General features: G+C 34.3%; 1 protein-coding gene across 1 annotated transcript in view; it reads right to left on the bottom strand.

Moving 5' to 3' along the window:
• The window catches only part of AVEN (apoptosis and caspase activation inhibitor), a 235,629-nt gene that overhangs the window by 174,087 nt on the left and 38,675 nt on the right, over positions 1-22,867 (bottom strand). Inside the window, exon 3 of the mRNA XM_074236263.1 lies at positions 16,744-16,918. Coding sequence (XP_074092364.1) covers positions 16,744-16,918 — 175 coding nt within the window. The remainder of the gene's footprint in view (positions 1-16,743; positions 16,919-22,867) is intronic.

The following is a 22,867-nucleotide window of genomic DNA, read 5'->3' as shown; positions in this document are numbered from 1 at the left end:
TTACCTTGCTTTAAATCATTAAAATTTTACTCTGTCCACTAAGCATTACTTTATCTGATTAATTCAGTATTCTATTATCAAATATTAATAGTTTCTGGTAGCTTTTAGAATTTTCTCTTTGAGGTGGGAGTTTTGGAATTTGGCTATAATATTCCTGGAAGCTTTTCTTTTGGGATCTCTTTCAGGAGGTGACCGGTAAATTCCCTCAATTTCTATTTTACCCTCTGCTTCTAGGATCTCAGGGTAATCTTGCTGTATTATTTCTTGAAAAATGAAGTCTAGGCTCTTTTCCTGATTGTGGCTTTCAGACAGCCCAATAATTTTTAAATTATTTCTTCTGGATTTGTTTTTGAGGTTGGTTGTTTTTCCAATGAGATATTTCACATTTTCTTCTAATTTTTGGCTTTTTTGGAAGAGTTTTATTTCTTCCTGATTTCTTGCAAAGTCATCAGCTGCCTTTAGTTCCATTCTGCATTTGCAGGAGTTATTTTCTTCAGAGAGTTTTTTTTTAATCTCCTTTTCCAGCTGGCCAATTCTGCTTTTTAAGACATTCTTCTCCTCATTTCCCTTTGGTTTTGCTTTTTCCATTTGGCCTAAACTGGTTTTTAACATATTATTTTCTTCAGTGTTTTTTTGTATATCCTTCACCAAGCTGTTGATTGGATTTTCATGATTTTTCTGCATCATTCTCATTTCTCCTCCCAATTTTTCCTCCATCTCCCTTAATTGCTTTTCAAAGTCTTTTTTGAGCTCATCCATAGTCTGAGCCCATTTTCTATTTCTCTTGGAGGTTTTGGATATGGAAGCTTCAATTTTGTCATCATCTGAGTGTGTGTTTTGATCTTCCATGGGACTAAAGTAATTCTCTATGGTCAGATTCTTCTTTTTTCTGTTGTTCACTCATTTCCTCAGGCCAAGACTAATTTACAGCACTTCCAAGGCTTTGGGGCTTTTTTTTTCTAGGGTGGGGAGACACCCCACTGGGCCCTTTATTCCTCTAAGGTTTTATGCTCTCTTGCCTGTGCTTATGACCACTGCACTTCCCTCTTCCCTGGAGCTGTAAGGAGGGGTCCCGCTTGGCTACTTAGTATGGCAACCCAAACTGCAACCTGGATATGAGTGTGGGCAAACAACAGAATCCTACCCCAAGGGAGAGCTGAGAAATTTCTGCAGTCTTCCCTGACCCCTTACCATCTGTGGGCTGTGCTCTGGGGGTGCAGGCTGCTTTCTCCAGATTCTTGTTGCAGGTTCTGTGGCTGGTGCTCCCTCACTCCTCACTCATTCTGGTGTAGCAGAATTCTCTCCCCACCCCTCCAAGCTGTTCTGAGGCTCTGCTGCAACCAGGGCTTTTTCCAACTCCTAGTCCTGGTGGAACACACTTTTCCTGCAAAACTTCTAAATTATCTTGAACTGGGAAGATGTATCACTCAGTCTTTCTGTGGGTTCTGCCCCTCTAAATTTTGGCTAGTCATAATTTGCTGGCTTTTGGAGTTTTGGATGGAAGGAGCTCCCAGGAAATGCTGCCTTCATGCTGCCATCTTGGCTCCCCCCCCCAATATAAACTAATATTAAATGCATCTACTCCTCTTAGGAACTGCTGACAAAAGAGTAATTAAATAGAACAATTCTGAAATATAATGTGAACTTCAATAAACAAAAAATCAAAGTCTGTGTAATTATTATATAATATGCTTTAGCTCTTAAAATATGGCAGCTAGCAGCTACTTGTTCCCACATAGTAAAAACTTACTTTCCTTTCATCTCCATATTGATTCCACCCCCCCCCAAATTCTGCAAGTTCATTTCATGGCATTTTAAATTGAACCTATTACATTCCTGAAAAATATAAAATAGTAAGAGTTTAATGAGAATCCTCAGTCAAAATGATCAATACTGGAAATAATGGGATAATCTTTTTTTAGTAGGCTGCTCTGAAAAAGAGGAACTCAAACTATCTTTTCTATGAAACTCAAAGTAATAAGAAAAAGAACTAAATATCAGAAATATAATTATAACAAAGAAATCGGGCTTTAGCATCATAGGTCAACACTTACAACTAACATCATTAAGCTCCTTTTATACCCCAGGCATATAAACACATCTACTTATTGAAATTTTAGAAAAGTTGACTATAAAGTGAATTTTTATTAAGTGAATACTATTTTCCTTTGATTTTCATTATAAAACAAAAGATATATTTCTGTAGAAAAATGTGACCCATATATAATAAAACTTCACTGGTTATGTTCAAAATAAAATCTTATATATAAAACCATAAAGGAGAGTACCAGAAATATTAGTGGTCTAATTTTATAGAATGTGGCTCTATTACTATTGTACCAGTAATAATCTATCAAGTATTAACAATGTGGTCAAATTTTTCAATCAAAATTAACAAGAGAAGGTAACAGGTCAGTAGAAAAAGAAAGATAATGAGTCACCCTTCTGCAGGTGCCTCTAGAAACAAGGGTAAATAGAGGTGGGAGGGAAGGATGCCTTGCAGATTTCATCGTCAAGATAGCATCTGGTCAAGCTAAGCTCTCCTCCTCTCCAGTCCACCAAGTATCTCATCACAGGAAGTGCCTCTTTACCTCAGTCAGCACTCCTGGTCAAGGAAAGCTAGCCCCTATGACTGAAGCTCTTAAGGTACCTTTAGAATGTTTACAGAGGATGCTCCCCTTCAGTTCAGCTGCTTCCAGTTCTCTGATCATTCAGACCTTTAAGTACCTTCTCTCTTCAACCAATTCCTGGTCTCAAGAAACCTTTTCCCTTCTAAGAGCAGTGCAGTTTCTGTTTGTGAAAGATCACCCTTACCTTACTTTGTCTTCTACTAATCCCTCCCACAGGGTGTGCTCTCCCTAGGTATAAGAGAGGAGGGGGCTCTCAGCTGTTTTTGCCCTAGGTTAAAAAATTGCTATTTATGTCTCTGCAATAAATTGTAACACAATACCCTCAAACTCTTTCAGTATGGGGCAGTGCTGTCCCTCAGAGTGAATTTGTGATATAATTTATAAGTTACACAAGTTTGAAATTTATTAAATTCATATTTATAGCTCATTGGAATTGAAAGAACTAGACAGATTATCAAATCTAACTCCCATATTTGAAAGATAAGGAAAGGGGCGGCTAGGTGGCATAGTGGATAAAGCACCGGCCCTGGAGTCAGGAGTACCTGGGTTCAAATCTGGTCTCAGACATAATTGCCTAGCTGGGCAAGCCACTTAACCCCATTTGCCTTGCAAAAAACCTAAAAAAAAAAAAAAAAAAGATAAGGACAGAAAGGATCAGGCAGTTAAGGGGTCCAAAATTATATAGTTAAAAATGGCAAAGCTGAATTAATAACTAGGTCTCCTGATTCCTAGCCTCATGCTTTTTTCAATAGAACTCACTTCAATTAAAAACTCATGCAAGAGATTTATAATAATCTACCTTCAACTATCCTGACTCTGTCACTATCTCAAAAAAAATTACAACCTCTAAGGTATCCGTTTCCAATCTAAAAAAATGAATGAATTAGACTAGATCATTAGTATCAAACTCAAAAAAAAAACATATCCCTGTCATCTATGTTTTGTTTAATTTCTGTATCTTCTGTTAAACTCCATCCATTTAAATTTTAATCTGATTGGAGGAGTTTTGCAGACCTCATGTAGTTTACAGATGATGAGTGTGACAACTCTAGACCAGAGGGCAGAAAAGTACTAGATACTTCTTAAGTCCCTTCCAATTCTCAGTTTATGAACCCACAATGAAATTTTATAAAGAACTGAGATAATTAAAACATAAGACAAAGTATATCTTTGTTTAGTGACTCAAGTAGTACATGCTCATAAAAACAGTAGAAAACATTATAAGACTGACAAACAATAATCATTCATATTCACTATATTGTTATAAAAGAAAAACTGCTATGTTCCATGAACATTACACAACCTTTAAGGGATTAAACATAGGGGCAAACATGTCCAATAAAAAGTGATTTCAAAGAGCTCTAAGAAAATACATTGAACACAGAGCTGTGATTCAATTTCCTGAAAGTAACTACAACAAAAGATCATAAACAGCAGTAAATTAACTTCAGAATTGGATAAACATTGACATCTTGATTACTCTAACAAAAATGCTCACCACACACCTTCAATTTTTAAGCCATACACCTCTAACATTTAATTAACATAAATTTCATTTTAAGGAAGTCAAAATATCTAAAATCACATTCAGGAACCCTTCTAAAATTTTTATATCAATAATGAATCTAGGTAAGTTCTTTCAAGGTTTTTCATGAATTGACTTCACCTAAGATAATGTCAAATAGGAATAGTTCCCAGGATGAGAATGAAGAAAAATCTTCCTCAACTGGAATAGTCATATTTATTTTTATCTAAAATAACATTAAGTCAATTATACTCAATTGGTTTTGTAAAATTAGACTTCCCAGGAATAATTCAAATGACTATGTTCCTGTGAGCAAAATACATATCAAGTGCAAATTCCAACACTGGGCAGTTACAAGTTTATTAACCTGAGGCTTTAAAGCAGGTCCCTTAAAAAAGGGCCATTGAACCATATTACCCTAGTGTTATCTTAACTAAACAGAATTGTACCTTACATTCAGAACAATGGAAATGTTAGTTTAATAATATTTTAGAATCTAGCATGATTGGTAAAATTAAGAGAATGGAGATTAGAGAATTATGAACTGATAACAGGAATTAAGAACTTTGAGAGGCCATCTATTCCAACCTCATGTCCTTCAGGCAGAACCTCTGTTAAGTTATTCCAGCCAAATAAATTCCAAACCTGTTTTTAAAGACTTAAAAATCAAAATTATGTAGTCTTCCCTTGGCAATCTAATTAACAAACTCTACTAGGAAATTCTTTCTTAGAGTTAATTTGAATTCTTCAAACCTGCAATTTAAATTCATTTGCTTTTGTTCTATCCCCTTTAAAGATGGAAAACAAGTAGTCTACCAGCAGATATATTTTTATATACTTAAAATACTATTATTAAGTCATTTCTTAGCTTTCTCTTCTCCAAGCTAAATAATCCAAGCTCCTTTAATCTTTCTTCACAGATATCATTTTCCAACATTTTAACTATCTTTCAAGTTACTCATGTACTCTCCCCCAGACCAGCACCTCTTTCAGCTGTGGTGCTTAAAACTAGTCAGTACTCTAAAGCAGGAGTCAAAAACATATGGATGCCCACAATACTCCTGAGTTCTAATGGACATCTTACCAATGTTGAATAAAACTGATTAATGAGGTTTGTCTCATGTATTTTGAATAAATTTTTAAACAAACCAGCTCTCCTCTGAAGTTTCAGGGCTTGTTTGTTTTGTCTATTTTTACTATTATAACGCTACATTGTTAGTTCATAGAAAATGCGATACACAATATAACCACTAGACCTTTTTACCATCATCTTAACATATATATCAACACTTTCCAATTCTATAATTCTCCAGTTATTTTCCTCCTCAAGAAAATATGTTATATACTATGCTTGACTTTTGTCAAATTAAATAATTCTACCATCATAGCTCCAGGAATGAGTTATGCCAAGTCTTCTGAATTCCTGTTTCTTTATAGGGCAGTTTCTTACATAATAAGAATATATGAGTGTGTGTGTGTATACATATACATATATATAAAACAACATTAGAATATATAGTACAAAGATTATAAGTAAGAAAAAGTAAACTCAAAAAACAAGATTCAAACAAGACTATTCAAAAAAAAGGAAAAAAGAACTTTACTTCTAAAGTGTAAATTTGCAAGTTTGTAACTCATTTCCAATGGTTTCAAAATTTAACAAACAATTGAAAGGGTAAATTTTCAAAAGTAAAATACTTTGAATTCTAATATATCAACATAAAAAACAGCTCCTAACCCTATAGGGGCAATGTGGCTAGACAAGCTCACTAGATTCCACATGCTGTCCAATGACAAAAACAGGAATATCACATCAGAAGTTTGGGGTTCATGAACTTTTTTTTAACATTGTGATAATTATATTTCAATATAATTGACTTCCTTTGTAACTGTATTTTACTTTATCATTTAAAAATATTCTATAAAGCGGTCCTCAGGCTTCCCCAAGTTGCTAATATGATCCATGACACAAAAAACAGTTAAGAATTCCTGGTTTAAAATTTGCCATCCTCTCAAGAAAATGGGGTAAATATACATAAAAAGGCAAGATAAATAACAGAACAAAAATAATATGTTTTGAATAACCAGTGAATATATATATATATATGTATATATATATATATATGCATAAACAAGAGAAAGAGACAGCTCTTATATCTCATTAAAAAAATATCTCCCCTTTCAGTGCATTGGTCCCTGAACTAGATTTACCATTATAGACTCATTCCTTTTCACAGCTAGTCTTCATAAGTCCTCTGTTAAAATGAAAACGGCATTGGGTGGAGTAATACATTGTCAATTATTGTCTTACTAAGGATTAGTTTATTACTTTCATTTTCCTCCAATTATCACAAATTTGCCCAGTATCTATCCTGATTATACATGGTTTTTTAGGTGCAGGATAATCTTTATCTTCCTTGGAATTCCAGTGCCTGGAATTTAGTAATAAATGCTCATTGACTAAATGACTGATTATTGAGCTAGTGACTGAGAGTGAAACAAGAAACAAGTAAATTAGGAAAAGAGAGGATGAACACAGCCCTGCCCTAGGAAGGTAGCCTTGCCCTGGGTAGGAATCTGACTAGCAGATTAGAGATGAGGAGAAAAATTCTGAGATAGAAGAGGACCCATGAAAGAGAAGGAGCAAATAGGAATGAAACAATGCCTTACTCTTAGTGAGGATGTAATAAATGTTTTTTTTTTAAATTAGCTACTTCAAAACTTTGTGAATCTTGCTCCTCCTCTACCTTACCTTTAATGGTAGAAGAATTATTCACAAAATCACCAGTTAGTCTTTAAAAGAAATATAGTTAGTTATATAACATACTTTAAACTCTCAGAAGAAAGACCATATAAACACAACACAGAGGACCATTACTATTATTCAGCATTCAGAAGAAAATAGATGGATACAGATTTTATCTGATTAGATTATATCTTCAATCAATTAAACATCTATATATAGAGGAAAGAGAAGTAACAAGAGACAAAACTCCACATTAAACTAAACTAAAATTGATGAGGAGCATTGGATCTGCCACTTCATTCCCTTCTTGATTTTTTTCCTAGCTAGAATCAGTAAAATCTAATGGATATAGCACTGATTCAAAGTTTTTTAGTAAGAGTCAAAAATGAAAAAAAAGCATGGCATTAAATATCTGCCAGCAAAATATACTTCTCATACATTTCTTTCTGCATTTCAAATATTAATTCTTGTTTGTAATAAGTAAAAGGTAAATAGACATTTGGATCTTAGTCTAATCTATGCTACTCAAATGACAAAGAGGTTAATTCATTTGCTCACTTAAATTGGCGTGGGGGGGGGGGATTATACAACCTAATCCTTTTTAAAAATGAACTCTTTAGAATCAAAGTATGATTTTTTTAAAAATAGCCCTGAAAGCAAGACATGCACTCTAGATCAGTAGTTCTCAAAATAAGACATGGAAACCCCCAAGGATTCCTGAGACTCTTTCAGGGGGTCTACAAGGTCCCCTTTTTTGTAATAATGCTACTGTTTTAATTTTTATTTTTGTAATAAAACTTTTTATTTTCATAACAATTTCAAAATAATGTTTTACTTTTAATATAGTATATATTAACCCATAATCTGGATAAATGATATTAATGGATCCTCAATAATTTTAAGAGTGGGGATCCAAGACCCCCAAAATTGGAGTGTTAGAAACACACTTGACACAGTTTAGTTTAGCAAGAATTTAGAGCAATCCTATGATTCTGACCAGAAACAGGCTCCACTCCTCAAAGGGAGTTGAGAGCACTAGATAGAGAAGTGATGCGATTAGTATGATACAATTCCTCCCTTTCAAGGGTTGTATTGGTCTAACTCTCTTCAGGGTTACAATCTTTCTGATACACCTTTCCTTAATAGATTCCTTTCTTCTCTTCATCCATCCCATGTTATGTAAATGAAACTTAATTTTATGAGGGGTGTGCAAAGTAATGTATATAAACCTTATTAAGCAGACACAGTTCTTTCTTAGATCATTGCTAAGTTAGGACCAGTTTCCCTTTCCCCTTTCTGCTGTATGTGTTCATTCTTTTCTAACTGCAAACTTAACTTCTTTATTTGGCCTTGTCTGGTCTTGATTAAATGTTTCTCCAAACAGTTATTAAGAGTTAACTCTTACACCATCCTGGCCTTATCTGTCTCATGAATAGATGTAAAGGTATGGAAACTTAACTTTATTTGAGTCAAGGCTCTAAACCATACTTAATATCAAATGACAAAATGAAATCATCAAAAATTAGATTAGATAGTCATCCCAGAATGGAACACTGAACTGAACATAGGTGGAAAAGATCTTCTATGCTGAAATAACCTCAATTAACTATAAGCAATGGAGGGGGAAGGAAGTAAGAGTTGTAGAAATGGTTAAGGAAATATTGGAGTACAATTATCAATAAATAGCTAGGGTCTCTGGGAAATCAGAATTTGAAAAATTATGCCACAAGAGGAAAAAGTGAAGATAAGAGAAATAGAGAAGAGAGAGATGCAGGGAGTAAGAGAGGAAAAGCAGTGGAGGGAGAGTCTTTTCAATAAAAGGCCTAGAGCAGAGTGCAAAGAATAAAAGCATAAGATACAAACAATATCTTTTGATAAAGCAAGGGGAAAGATTCCCAAATCATCATTCTGGCCTCTTGAGCCACACCCACACACTGGAAGAGGGATCACTATTAAGAGTATCACAATTAATATGACAAAAACTTATAAGATTTTGATCTTTCCTTTGACCAGAAAAAAGCATATAACCAAATACTTATGGATATATATATATATATATATATATATATATTTAAAACAAAATCATATATATAAAGACCTATCAAAAAAAACCTAGAAATTACTTTTCATATAAGAAAACTAACAGGGAAAAATATACCTCAATAAAAGAAAAATTTTTAAATGGTTTCCCTCACACATGGAAAGCATTAAAATGTTTTTTAAGTTTATCACCATTAGCCAATCCTTCCTGTCAAATAAGTAGGATACAAAAAAAATAAAAGACATGGTAAATACTTGCCTATTAAAGCAGAAGCTTTAAGCCTGGGGTTCATGAATTTGGCTACTTTTTTAAACTGTAATAACTGTACTGGAATATAATTGATTTCCTTTGGAACTCTGTTTTACCTCATATATTAAAAATATCATTCTATGAAGGGATCCACAGGTTTTGTCAGACTCCTAATATGATCCATGACATACACACACACACACACACACACACACACACACACACAAAATTAAAAACTCTGCCTTAAAGTTTGCCATTCATTCAAGGAAATGGGGGGTGGGGGGCGCAAAAGGGTCCAAGTAAATTGTAAAGTACAAGACGAAAAAATTTCCAAACCCCAGGATTACTACATATAAGTAATTTTGTCCATATATATGTGCATTGGTGGAAGGAGTTTCCTACTAGGCATTCCCTGTGCCAATGAACTCATATCTAATCTAAAAAAAATCTATCATCATTAAAATTCTCTAATTGAACCACAATTTGTATTCTGAAGAACATTGGGGTTTTAATAGTTTAAGACTGAAAGGTAATAGTAAAAAAAAAAAAAGCTATAAATATGAATAACAAATTACTTAACTCAATCAGATTAGAATAGCCTGCTGCAATCCTAAACCCAGATCCTCTTTGTTCCAAGGTGAGAGCTCATGTACATTATACAGCTTTGCAGTAGACGATTTAAAATAATTTAAATTCTTATGGCTGACTGACACATAGAAAGGGAAAGAGAGAGGGGAATATAGAACCTTTGATAAGTACCTACTATAAGCCTGACACTTCTAAGTACTGAGAATACAAACACAAGCAAGGAAATCAGTTTCTACTCTTAAAAAAACTTGGAATGTTGAGGCTAAAGTGAAGTGAAACCTTCAGTTTCCAGTTCTTTGCCACTACAAAGAGATGCTATAAATATTTTTTGGTATAAATGGTTCTTTTTCCTCTTTCTTTGATCTCTTTGGGTCACTGACCTGGTAGCAAATATCACTGGATCATGAATATTCTTAAAAAAAACTTTAAATGTTTTAAAAGAGATGAAGCATTACTAAAATGAGAATTCATTCCTATGGAGGGAATCACTAATAAAGATGGGAGGATCCCAGAGGCAAGGTTTACCAGGATGCATTTGTAATGTGCAGAGGGCAAAGAGAGATCTGGAAAGATGCAGGTAAAAGTTAGATATTCCAGGGGCTGCTAGGTGATGCAGTGGATAAAGCACCAGTCCTGGAGTCAGGAGTACCTGGGTTCAAATCTGGTCTCAGACACTTAATAATTACCTAGCTGTGTGGCCTTGGGCAAGCCACTTAACCCCATTTGCCGCCTTGCAAAAAACCAAAAAGTTAGATATTGCTTCAAAAAAAAAATTAAGCTGACATTTCAGAAATGTATCTGACCTAGACTTGATTACAAAGCTGCCCCCCTACCCATCATGCCAAAGTGTCTCTCACATATTAAGCCCTTAATAAAATGTTTAATGAACTAAGAAAACTGGTAAGATAAAATTTATATTTTCAGGACTTAGACTTTCAATACTAAAAATAAACAATTTTTCCAAATAAAGATGAGTCCATCCTAACAGCCAATTCATTTAAAGAAATAAAATGTTAACTAAAACATAATTTAGACAGTGGGTTCACTATTCCCAAGTTTTCCCAATAGCACTAAATAGCAACAGCTCTTATCTATAGAGACTTTTAAGGTGCTTTAAGTGCTTTCCTCACAAGAGCCCTATTGGGGGGGGGGGGATGTACATGAAGCATTATTATTCTCTTTTTAAAGATCAGAAAATAAAGTAGAATTAATAAAGATTTTTTTCAACCTATATAAATAGCAACAAATATTCACAGTTATCTTTCATATACCCTGTACTGCCCAAATAGTAACTCTACTCTATTCAAAAATTAGTTTCAAGGTTGAAAAGAAAGGTACAAAACCATTTCTGTAAAAATTTCTCTTGACTTTTGAAAGATCTTTTATTCATTAAAAATCAAAACTTTGTTAAAGGTATTTTTTTCCTCCCTAGGGGGCAGAATAATTACTTTCATCAAAATAGTCAACATCTGTCACACTTAAGTTGAATGTAAGAAATGTAACATCACTATATAATTCAGATTTCTGAAGTTAGTCAATCAATAAACATTTATTAAAGCAACTGCTAGTTGCTTTAAAAAAGCAAAGCACAGTGCCTACCTTCAAGGAACTCACAATATAATGGGAAAATAAGATGGAAACAATTCCATACAAATAAGCTATAAGCAACATAAATTGGAACTAATCCATAGAGAGGGTACTAGTCTTATGAGGATTTGGGAAAGTTTTCTAGAAACCAGGGAAGCTAGGAGGCAGAGACGAGGAAGGAGAGCACTCTGTGCCAGTCACAGTCAGAGACAATGCCAGAGTCAGTTCAGTTGTCATTCAACAGCAAGGAATCCAGTGTCACTAAACTGAAGAGTACTTGGAGATAGGGAGGGGAAAATGATATAAAAAGTATGAAAGGGGGGATGGGAGATTATAAAGAAAGAAGTTACTATTTGATCCTGAAGGCTGATGGCAAGTCATTGAAGTTTACTGAGTGGAGAGGTTAAGGGTAAAATGTGTGCTTTAGTAAGATTAATCTGATAACTGAGTAGAGGATGGACTCAATGAGGTAAGGCGAGATAGAGACAATAACTAACAGGCTATTGAAAGAGTCTTGGCTTAAAGTGATAAGAACCTATACCAGATGAGAAAAGGGAATATATATAGAATAGATAATTCCTGGGTAAAAATCTATAGGATTTTTGGGCAAAAGATTGGATAATGGAGAGTGAGAAAAACTGAAGGGTCTAGGGATGACATTTAGGCAGCCACCTCCTTATCAATCATGACAATGCCAGTCCCTTATCTTATCACAATCAACCACCACCCATTGCATTCACTCCCAAAGACATTCAGCTAAACAAAGCTAGAGAAATTAAAAAACCAGGCTGAGTTCACTAAATTCATGTCCCTTTTGCCCTTCTTTTCTTTGACAAGGAAACACTTTTAGACTTTCCCAATTAACTCACTCTCTTATTTATCACAGTGGCTCTTCCAAATCTTTGCATCTCATCTCAAAGCTCCCAAGGCTCCCACCATCATATCTCTCTCTCTCTCTCTCTCTCAGCTAAGGATCATACACATAACCTACCGACAAAATTTAAAGCCATTAACTAAGAGCTCCCTCTTCTCCCCTTTTCCTCATCCTATATCACTCAAATGCCTTTGGCCACTATCTCCTCCTTCACTCTTGTCTTATATCAAGTGGTCCTGATATAAGAGGTTTTGCAAGGCAAACCTCTCTAAAGCACAAGAGATCCTATTCCATCCTATTTTCTCCAACAGATTTCCCCTTCCATTCTCACCATCCTCACATTTACCTTCGATTTCTCTATGTCTATTGCACAACAACCAAAAGAGGTTCATTCATTCATTCGTTAATAATTTCCACTACCCAAAATATTCAAAATGAAATAAAAATTTACCATTAGGAAACAAATATCAATAGCATAATCCCCAAGAGACAATTTTGTGCACTAAAACTATTATCAGGTTTTGTAAACATGCTCATTCTAAGTTTATTATTTCTAACCCCTCAAAGGATTAAAAAAAGGAAAATCAATATTTCAAGTACAGTCCAATCTGCTTGCAAGGCAACACTAGGCAGAGTAACCTAATAAGTGAATAGAAGGGTTTCAAAGCAAACTACAAAAAAAGCCATGATCTCAGGCCTTTGTGCATGGGGAGAAGGGAAGGTGGGTGGACAGGAGGCAAAATCCATTTCAACCCAGCTGAGCAGCAAGCTGATTAAAGACCTCTCTATAATGGCTGTTGCACATGCAGAAACAGCAGGATACTATCTCCTCCAACTCATTCACCATAATTCAGGTCCTCTCAACCTTTTGCTTGTCCAATAGTAATAGCCTCCTAGTTGGTCTGCTTGCTTCCAGTCTCTATTTTCTCCAATTTTTCTCCAACAAAATTGTCAAAATAATATTTCTAAGGCAAAGTTCTAGCCAGTCATTCCCAAAAGCATTCAGTTCCTTCTTGACTAGAAGTTAAACTGAAAATTAACATTGACCCAGGATTTATAGGCTCACACAATCAGATGCCCACCAATCTTTTCATCATAATTTCATACTACTCCCTTACACAAACTATGTTCCTTGTCAAAATTGCCTCCCCACTATTCCCCAAATACTCATGCCCTCAACATTTCTACCTCTTGAATCCCTTTCTTGTTCTTTTCAATATCCAGTTCAACTATCATTCTGCTATCTACATTGCCCTCCATGAAATTACTTTGCATTAATTTTATGTGTCTCTTGTATTAATTTATTTAGGTTTAGTTATATGTCTCCATAACAAGCTTCCTAAAAACAGGAACTGTTTTGGGAGTAAGGGGTAGGTGTTTCCAGTAGGTTCAAATCCAAATACAATGACATGACACAGTAAATGCTTAATAAATCACTGCTGATTTTTTAACTGAATATGTTCCTGTATACACCAAGCCACTGCAAGATCCTTCAGAGACAGTTCTCAGATCTCAGTCCTACAGCAGCTGCCAACTAGTTCTTTCTACTGCTACCATCCATTCTTCCACCCAAGTTCTTCAGGCCCTTAAAATTTTCCCCTCCTAAGTCCATAACAGAAATGAAAGCTATTTTACCAAATTCTTCCCTTCTCTGCTATCTCTGAAGCAAGCATACATCTCTTATTTTTTTAATTTGTTGGGGTTTTATGGGCATAGAAACATACACAGAATTCAGCTCCTGACAAGGAAAAAGGTGAATGCCACTAATGAAGGCAAAGAAAGGCTAAATTGATGCTTAACTCTATATTATGTTTAGTGACAACGGGTTAAATCCTGATCATCTGAATTCTATTTTTATCTTCTTTCTACTACAGTGTGCTGCTTTCTTATTCGAGTGTTTTCCTACTAGTGTTTTCTGTAAAAGACCTAAGGCACCCGATTATATTATGGTGGACCAATCAATTGCTTATCTTTTAATCTAGTAAAGGTAATCAGAGATCTATCAGGTAAGAAGAGAAAATGAAAAAATAACAAAGAATAAAAAGACTTCATTGCAAACAACCAATAAAGGTTCATTCCTACATTCAGGTTCCTTCATCCCATTCCCAAACACCAGATTTTCTGTTCTACCTCTTCTATCCCAGGATCTCTACTTTGGCTCTTTCTTCCCAAACTCTACATCCTTTTCCCCCTCAAGATGAGGGATAAGAAATGAAGGGGAGGAAAAGTTAGTCTGTGAAAGAATCTCTGTCTATGCCCCATAAATGAATGAATGAACAATTTTGATTCTGCTGCTCTGTAGAGATTCATATAACACCATTAGTATGCACATTCTTAAGATAATAACTGACATTTATATAGTGCTTTAAGGTTTGAGAAGTGTTGTAGTTACATTATGTGATCCTCTGATAAGCCTGTCAAGTAGGTAGTACAAGGTTTATTAGTAAAATCTCACACATGAAGAGAGCTAGGCTCTGAAAGGTTGTGACTGCACAAGCTCATGCAGAAAGCATTTGAAGAATACATTGAAGTTGGGTCTTCCTGAATCCCAGTCCAGCACTTTATCCATTTCTCACCACAACTTCTTTAGACACTAAAGAAAGGGGGCATATTATGGTAGCATAGCATAGTGGACAGTGCATTGAACTTGTCAGAAAATCCTAGGTTCAAATCCAGCCTTAAAATCTTTACTGTGTGACCCTGGATAAATTACTTAACTTACCAAAAACATGTTTCCTTGTCTTTAAAATAAAGATAAGAACAGTACCTACCTCACAATGTAATTGTTAGAACCAAATTGTAAGGGTAGAATAGAAACCATTCCACTTTAATACCTTAACTGGTTGAAGACATTTCAATCAATCAATTATTGGCTTTACACAGAAGTTCTCAGTTTAGGGTCCATGAGCTTTTTTTTTTACTGTTTTAATACTCATTCAATATAACTAGTTTATCTTGAATATTTTATTTTATGCATTTAAAAACATTATTCTAAGAAAGGGTCTTAAGGCTTCATTCCCCTGCCAGAGGGATCAATAATGCAAAAAATGTTAACCCCTGCTTTAAACCAAGTGGGAAAAAGTCTTTGAAAGCCACACATATTCTAAAGTTGCAACAATACAGAAAAGATTAATGTCTGCAGAAACATAACACACATTCATGAATTCCATATTTTACAATATTTATGGAGAGCTTGCCAACTACGCAAAAGCTTCTCTTGAGAGTGTTCAGATAATTAATTTGGAACTGAAGTATTCAAGAGAATGTATGTTGAGCAGTAAGGTATTCTACAATACTAATTCTAAGTCACATGATTTTGATCAGTGCAGATTTATTTATATCATATTAATGACTTAGTATCTGATTAACTTGTAACCTTATATTATAAAGTGAGAAAAGCAAAGTCAATGGAAGTCTATACCAATTGTCTAAGGAAATTTGTCATACCCTTTTGATCCTGTATAACAGCATCAAGCTAATCCAATTTGAGTTCAAAGGTTCCAGTAGGCAATCATTCCAGAAACTGGAGTAAGTATGGCATCCCAGAAAACCCTCTAAGAAGGAACCTCTTTCTCATCAGTTTTCTGATAGCAAAGGCTGCACGAAAAGCCAAGGACAGAGCAGACAAATTCACCACGTTTAAGGAAACTTTAGTAAAGCACAAATTCAAGAAAAAACACCAAAAAAACAGGACTTGTTATACCTTTGTCATATGTGCTCCCTAAACTAGAGCCTGCTTTCCCTGAGTATCTGTAAGTCCTTGTGAGAGAACATCACACACTTTGGGGGGGGGGGGAGTATTTTGTACCAATTGCTTTTAATGTACCACAGTACTAAAATACCTCTCTTAAAGGTTACTCTGTCTGATTAAAATGATTCTTAATTAATAATCATGGTGGTAGAGCATAACAAGTCATTGATACAAAAGAATTACCTTTAACTCCTCATGTGTATTCCTGAAGGAGTGGTATCCTTATTCCTTATCTAAAACAACAGAGAGTGAGATCCTCAGATCTCACATGGGCTATAAGGGCTTTACAAAACATATGTTTTGTTTAATGTTTATCACTGCTATAACATAGGCTAGCTATTTATTTGTGAGAGTAGTTTTATATAAATATTTGCAATTATGTCTCCCAAAATGCAGGACAATTACTTCTTTGTAACTTCAAAAACATTTGTTTTCATTTCTCAGGAAAATATCATAACTATGCATGTTTTCAGTACTTTATACTCATGTAAAGCTTTTCCTTCATCTCAATCATACCACATTAGTACACAAAAATCCTCACTTCTACAGAGAAAAAGAAAAGCAAGTTAGATGTTTCATAGCACTACCAGGATCAACCTCCATTGGAATTTGAAACCCTGTCACAACTCAGTAAGACAAAAAAAAAAAAAAAAAAAAAGTTAATGCTGGATACTAAGAATACTTTAAAAGACAATAAATATTTGTCCAACCTTCAGAAAACTAAATAATAAGTACAAAGATGGTAGTCCTACCTGCAGAGCTAAGCAGGACACTGAAATCGGTCCCCCTCTGTGATTCTCCACTTTCATTTTCTGCCTCTTTCTCAAAATCTTGATAGCGATCCCAATTAGAGACAATCTTTCTTCTGGAATAATTTCCCCACTCATTGTTCTCTTCTTCATAGGTTTCAGTAGCATCACCTTCCACCTGTAATCATTACAGAAAATTCAATAAGCACCAAGAAGTAAAAAAAAAAAATCTTGATTTTTTTTCTTTTGACATTTACTGTATAAGTAATACCAAAAAGTACTAGGAATTAACAAATTTACACACTAAGCTGTTTCACATGCTGGAACATTTCGAACTGTAAAGAATTATAGAGGTTACATAGGCAGAGATTTTCACTTAACTTTGAAAAGGAAATTCAGAGAGTTCATTCCCCAAATATTCATTTGACATATCCAAAGTTTCTAAAAATTAATCATAATTGCTTCATCTCAAATGAGAGCAATACAGCTGCAGTGGTTTTGAATTTAAGGGATTGTGAAGTAGAAATAAACTATCACCTTCACATCTTACATTTCAGACATATTCTACAATATGTTTTAACAGTACAGTAGATAAACCAAATACAGTAGATGGGATCCCTAAACATGATTCTTTCATTATCCTTAACTCCACTTGGACCCTTTCTAGAATGCCATGTCTAGGTCTAGGTTCCCATAACATTAAGAGAGAGGTAGAGGATTTAGAAGAGATGGTGTGGAGAGTCTTAAAGATTCATAAAGGTATTACTATCAATTTGGGGGTTTTATATATTGGGATATATCACCAAGAGATTTTACATGGTATGTCTGGAAATTTTATAAGAAAAGTTTCTGATATACCTAAGGGCTAATACAAAGAAAAAGGATGAATCTGACAACCTTATAAGATTCTCTCCAGACCCCTGGTTCTAGAATATTCTCTTTTCCCTATCCTTTTAAACAGAAAAGTTATCTAAAATATCTTGAAGAATGCGAAGATCTATGAAAAACTGAAAGTCTACTATGATTCAAGAAAAAATATCCTGAGGCAAAAGATGCTACCAAAAATCAGGTATATAGAAGTGTGATATAAATATGACTGGCAGAAATATTCTAAAAGGAAGGACACTAGGACTGGTATTTATAAGTGGAAAACATGCAGGAAAATAAAAATATGAAAAAAACACCAGTAAGGCATTTTATCCAATAATTAAATATCCTTTGCTTGGTATTATACTAAAAAAAAATACAACAGTTTATATCAGAGACTCAAATGTAACTAAGGGGAAATCAGAGAAATAAAACGTTTTGAAAAATTGTTAACTAAAAGATAAAAGGGTTCGTAAGATAAAAAAGCTAAGGAATTTTAAGAACACTGAAAATCAGCACACTGAGATGGGAAGGAGATCTAAATTCAATTAATGGCCCCTGCCATCATTATCATTTAATATTTACCAAGTGCTTATAATAGTCTCTGCCCCAATAGCTAAATGACTCACTCTTCAACCTTAGGAATCACTTAACAGGTGTCTCATTTCCTGCCTCCTCCCCCTCCAACTACAAAGAAAACTAGAATTGTCATTAACCTCCTCCTCAAGAGTGTAATGACAAATAATGGATAAAAGTTCTGAAGACATTTGAAGTAACTTGGGGGTAGGAGAGAGAGAGAAGAGAATGCTTCTTAAATATCATTTCACATTTTTTAAAGTTTTACTCACTTCCCAAAGATCTTGGGCAAAATAAGAAATATAAAAGCCTTGAGCTGGTGGGTGGAAAGGGATCAAATAAGATAATGCATGTGAAGCACTTTGAAGTCCATAAAGGATTATACAAATATAAGGTATTATTATGTTCAGATAATAATTATAAAATCAGTCTGGCAATTTTAATTGTAACATTTCATACCTGGATGTTGGCTGCAGCACTTAAAAGGAACAGCAGCCAATTAAATTAAACAAGCTAGACACTAATGTGTTCAATCTGTTACCAAGCTGTTATCTCATCCAATAGCACAAAAAGGCCCACTTAAAACAAACTGCACTTCGTGACCAAGCAAGGTACAGTAATGAATACAAGTATGTTTTGCAACCCTCTAAAGGCTTTCAAAAATCAAAATGTAAGGGGAAGGGGGCAGAACTGGGGTACTGTGATGAAGGCAGTCTAGAGAAAGATGTAATAAACAGATGCCTACCACAGAGCCCTTGGGTTTAGTCAATTCAAGTGATTTTCACTTTGTCCTGAATTGATTTCCCTCATAGAATGAAAATGAAAAATACTATTCTCTAATGACTATACAGAGATGGTACCAGTCTAAACTATATCCATTACATATATACATATATATGTATATGTAAATCCAGAATATATATATAAAACACTTCTCTAAATGTCCTGTCTGCCCTTGGACAAATCATTAGCATAATTAGGAAGGTACCTTATTTTAACTATTTATTATAGATATCAGAAGCATAAGATAAAAATCCTGTGGAAGAAGGCACTAAATATCCAATTCAATGACATTCTAACATTTACTAAATGCTTGATTCAGATTCAGTGAATATTTTTCAGCCTCAACACTATCCACTACGCCACCTAGCCGCCCCTCAACAGTACAATTTTAAACTCCCAAATGTTTAGGTTGTAAGAGAATCTGTTCCAACTAATAATCCTAGTTCTTAAATTATTTACTCTTATTTCTTACTATTAGTACATTTAGCACATTCAAAATACCTAGCCACCCCCAATTTATCACACTTTCAATTACTAAGCCAATCAAGGTTTAGATCGTCACATTAGAGTTGAAGGAAAATTTTAAATATGTTTCTTTAAAATGAACTTGTTGCTGTAGGGAGTAGCATTAAAATTTCTTTATATTAAAAAATGGGAAAAAATGTGGGATTCCTACAAGTTGGGACAAAATTTGTTGAAAAATACATTAATTTTAGGCATCCTTGAAGTTGAAAATGTTTCAGCATAAAGGCTGTTGAAACACTATTCCCTAAAGAGATTTGGGGATTAAATGGGTTTCTCTCACACCGTTTCCAAGATTTTGTTAGTGAAACAAAAAAATGACCCCCTTCTAAGCAGTCTGACCTACAATTTTCTGGCCCATATTCTTTTTCTGGCACATATTCTTCCTCCCTTTAACATTAAAAGATTATAACAAAAGTAGTATTTGATATTTTTTTCTTTCTTTCTGCCTTCTCATTAAGTATTAAAAGTCTGCTTCTCCTTATTATCATGCTTTTGGCCAAATGAGTTTCTGAATTGTCACCTGTCAATTGAGAAGCCTGGCCTAGGTTTTTGAGGGTTTTTCCCCCCAGATTTTGTCAACAATGTCCAGGACCAGCACTATACAGTGATAATCACAAGTCAGGGAAAGCACCAATTCAATTTTCTTGGAAAAATGTAAGTTCCCTAGAAAAACCTCAGAATAATTTCCTGAACTCAAAATTGTAGACTTTTTCCTTTGGATATTATTCCCTCCCTTTGAATTTCACCTAAACACTGCCTTTTGCCTGTGAGTGCCTTTTTAAAAAGAAACATCTTCTTCTAAAAAAGAAATATCTTATACTATTTTCTTTAGTATTCTAGATATATATCAAATGAGAACATCCTTGAGAGACTTTTTTCATTTTGAAACTTTGTCTCCTTATTAAGTTTTTAAGTTACTATGAAAGAGTCTGTAAATGCTTAATATCCACTAAAATTATTCATCCATAAAAATGGATGCAGCACATAAAAATTAGATGAGTTGCACAATAGGAGCAATGATAAGACTTACTGAAGTCTCAGGTCTGTTTTAACTGACATAAAAATAACCTGTTACACCACAGTACTTTACAGAACTGAATTGGTTCCATTTTAATAAGGCAGTCTGAAAATGTTGTGTGGGTAATGTCATTCAATAATTTTCTTCCTTTAATTAAAAAAAAAGCAAACTTAACAGTATCCTGAAGGATTTTTTTAAATGATTATCATTCAGGTCTGTTACTTCATAAGTTATTAATACATAGAAAAACAAAGGATTGGTTCGGCCATTTATATGTAGGCCCTTATCTCTTGAAGGTTTATGTTTTGCATTTTAGTGGTATTAAGATTTAGTGATATTAAGAAAAGGAACTATCCTGTATTTAACCCAAGAAGGAAACTGAGTTCAATCATTCATGTATTTCAAACAACTTCCAATATTCCTTATAAAATGAGATTTAAAACAAAAGGGGAAACAATAGAAAAGGAAATTAAATGAAATGTATTCTAGTGCCATTGGAACAGCTAGACAGAAGTTCATTAGACTTTAATATTTTTAATGATCAGTCATCTTAAAAAAAGTAAATAAATAAAACTGTATGAAATTGGATGACTTTTTTCATCACAACTGTAATTTCATTGGTATAAAGAATTTGTCAGTGAAGTATCAATGTTTGTTATTTTGTGGGGGGGGCGGGGGTAAGAGTAGTCCTGTATTTGAGATGTAGAGACCTACCTATTTTGTCCTGGGGTTGGTGTATGCAAAAGGAGGACCAAACTATGATGTATGTGGGAGAGTTCTGAAAAACTGAAGTAAGGTAATTACTCTTTAAATGTGATACTACTGAACAACTGTATCACAATCCCTACACTAGTAAAGATCAGTACTTATTCTATAATTCACAGTCTTAGAAGAACTGCCTAGGCTGCTAAGCTCCCTTCCTGCTTTAAATCTATGATCCTATGACCAAGGTCTCAGAGTACTGGATTTTGATGGTTGGAAATACCATTATAACAAGTTTGAAACTGGAAGCTAAAAAGATCACCTGCTTTCTTCTCATCTGGTCTCTGCAATATTGCCAAACATAAGCACCTAAGGGAAGGAATTATTTTCATTTTCAATCTTTGTACCTTCAATATCAATACTTTGCACATAGCAAGCAAAAATGATGGTTGAAGATTCAGTTGTTGAATAGTATCACATTTAAAGAGTAATTACCTTACTTCAGTTTTTCAGAACTCTTCCACATACATTATGACTTGGTCCTCCTTTTGCATACATCAACCCCAGGACAAAATAGATACAACAGGTGGGTCCCTACATCCCCAACACAAGACTAATCCTACTTCCCCACCACCAAAAAAAAAAAAACAAATATTGATACATCAGGAAGGCACAACTCCATTGCTGGGGGAAATGGAGAATTCAAGATTTACAATTATAACTCCTATATCTAGTATAACTGTATTTAATTACTTAGTTAAAAATCCCACAAATAAGTGAGGTCATAAAATATAATACTAAATCACCACCACTACCAAAATGAAAACATGATAAAAATGGTCAGAAACATGATCATGACTACTGGAAAAACCTTTAATTTCATTTACGTTTTTTAGAGGAAGCTAAATAATACATAGTAGATACAGTATCTGATCTCAAATACTTACCAGCTGTGTGAACCTGGGTGTATCATTTAACCTATCTGCCTCAGTTCTTTAACTATAAAATGGGTGTAAAAGTATCAATCTCACAGGGTTACTGTAAAATCAAATGGGATAATTGTAAGGCACTTAACACAAAGCAGGCATGCCATAACAGTTATTTATTCCCTCCCTCCCAAATTGTAGGATTATAGATTTAAAGAAGAGATACAAAGACCATCTACTTGAGGGCCTAAAATAATATTTTAATTCTGATCCTTTGACTCCAAATCCAGTGTTCCCACTATACAACATAATGACATTTACAATTTCAGCATACTCACAGATGGAAAAAGTTTAAAAAAGAAAATGTTTAATTGATAAAACTGAAGAGAAACAATTCTACTAATGTCGATGAACAACTTTTTAAAATACCAGAAGAGCTTTAACAGCTTATTCAGAGGAGATCAGCTGTGAAGAGACAATATGAGAAAAAAAGGAAATAATATAGAGAGGAGATATAGTCCAAGTCATGCTCAAACTATTCTGAAGCTAATGAAGGTGGTAGTGTTGCCATCTGGCAAAAGATCCCTTTCCCCTCAAATAACCTCATGCATTAAATTGACATGAGAATCTGTACTTCCATTTCTACCACATCAATAATAAAGATACAGAGTTCAAGACTGTTTATATTCACTTTTACAGACAAAAGGAGCCTAAAATTACAAAGAGAAGT

The sequence above is a fragment of the Macrotis lagotis genome, chromosome 4, assembly GCF_037893015.1.
Source record: "Macrotis lagotis isolate mMagLag1 chromosome 4, bilby.v1.9.chrom.fasta, whole genome shotgun sequence".
Lineage (NCBI taxonomy): Eukaryota > Metazoa > Chordata > Mammalia > Peramelemorphia > Peramelidae > Macrotis > Macrotis lagotis.
The sequence above is the reverse complement of the archived record's forward strand: the minus strand, read 5'-3'. Positions and strand labels throughout refer to the sequence as shown.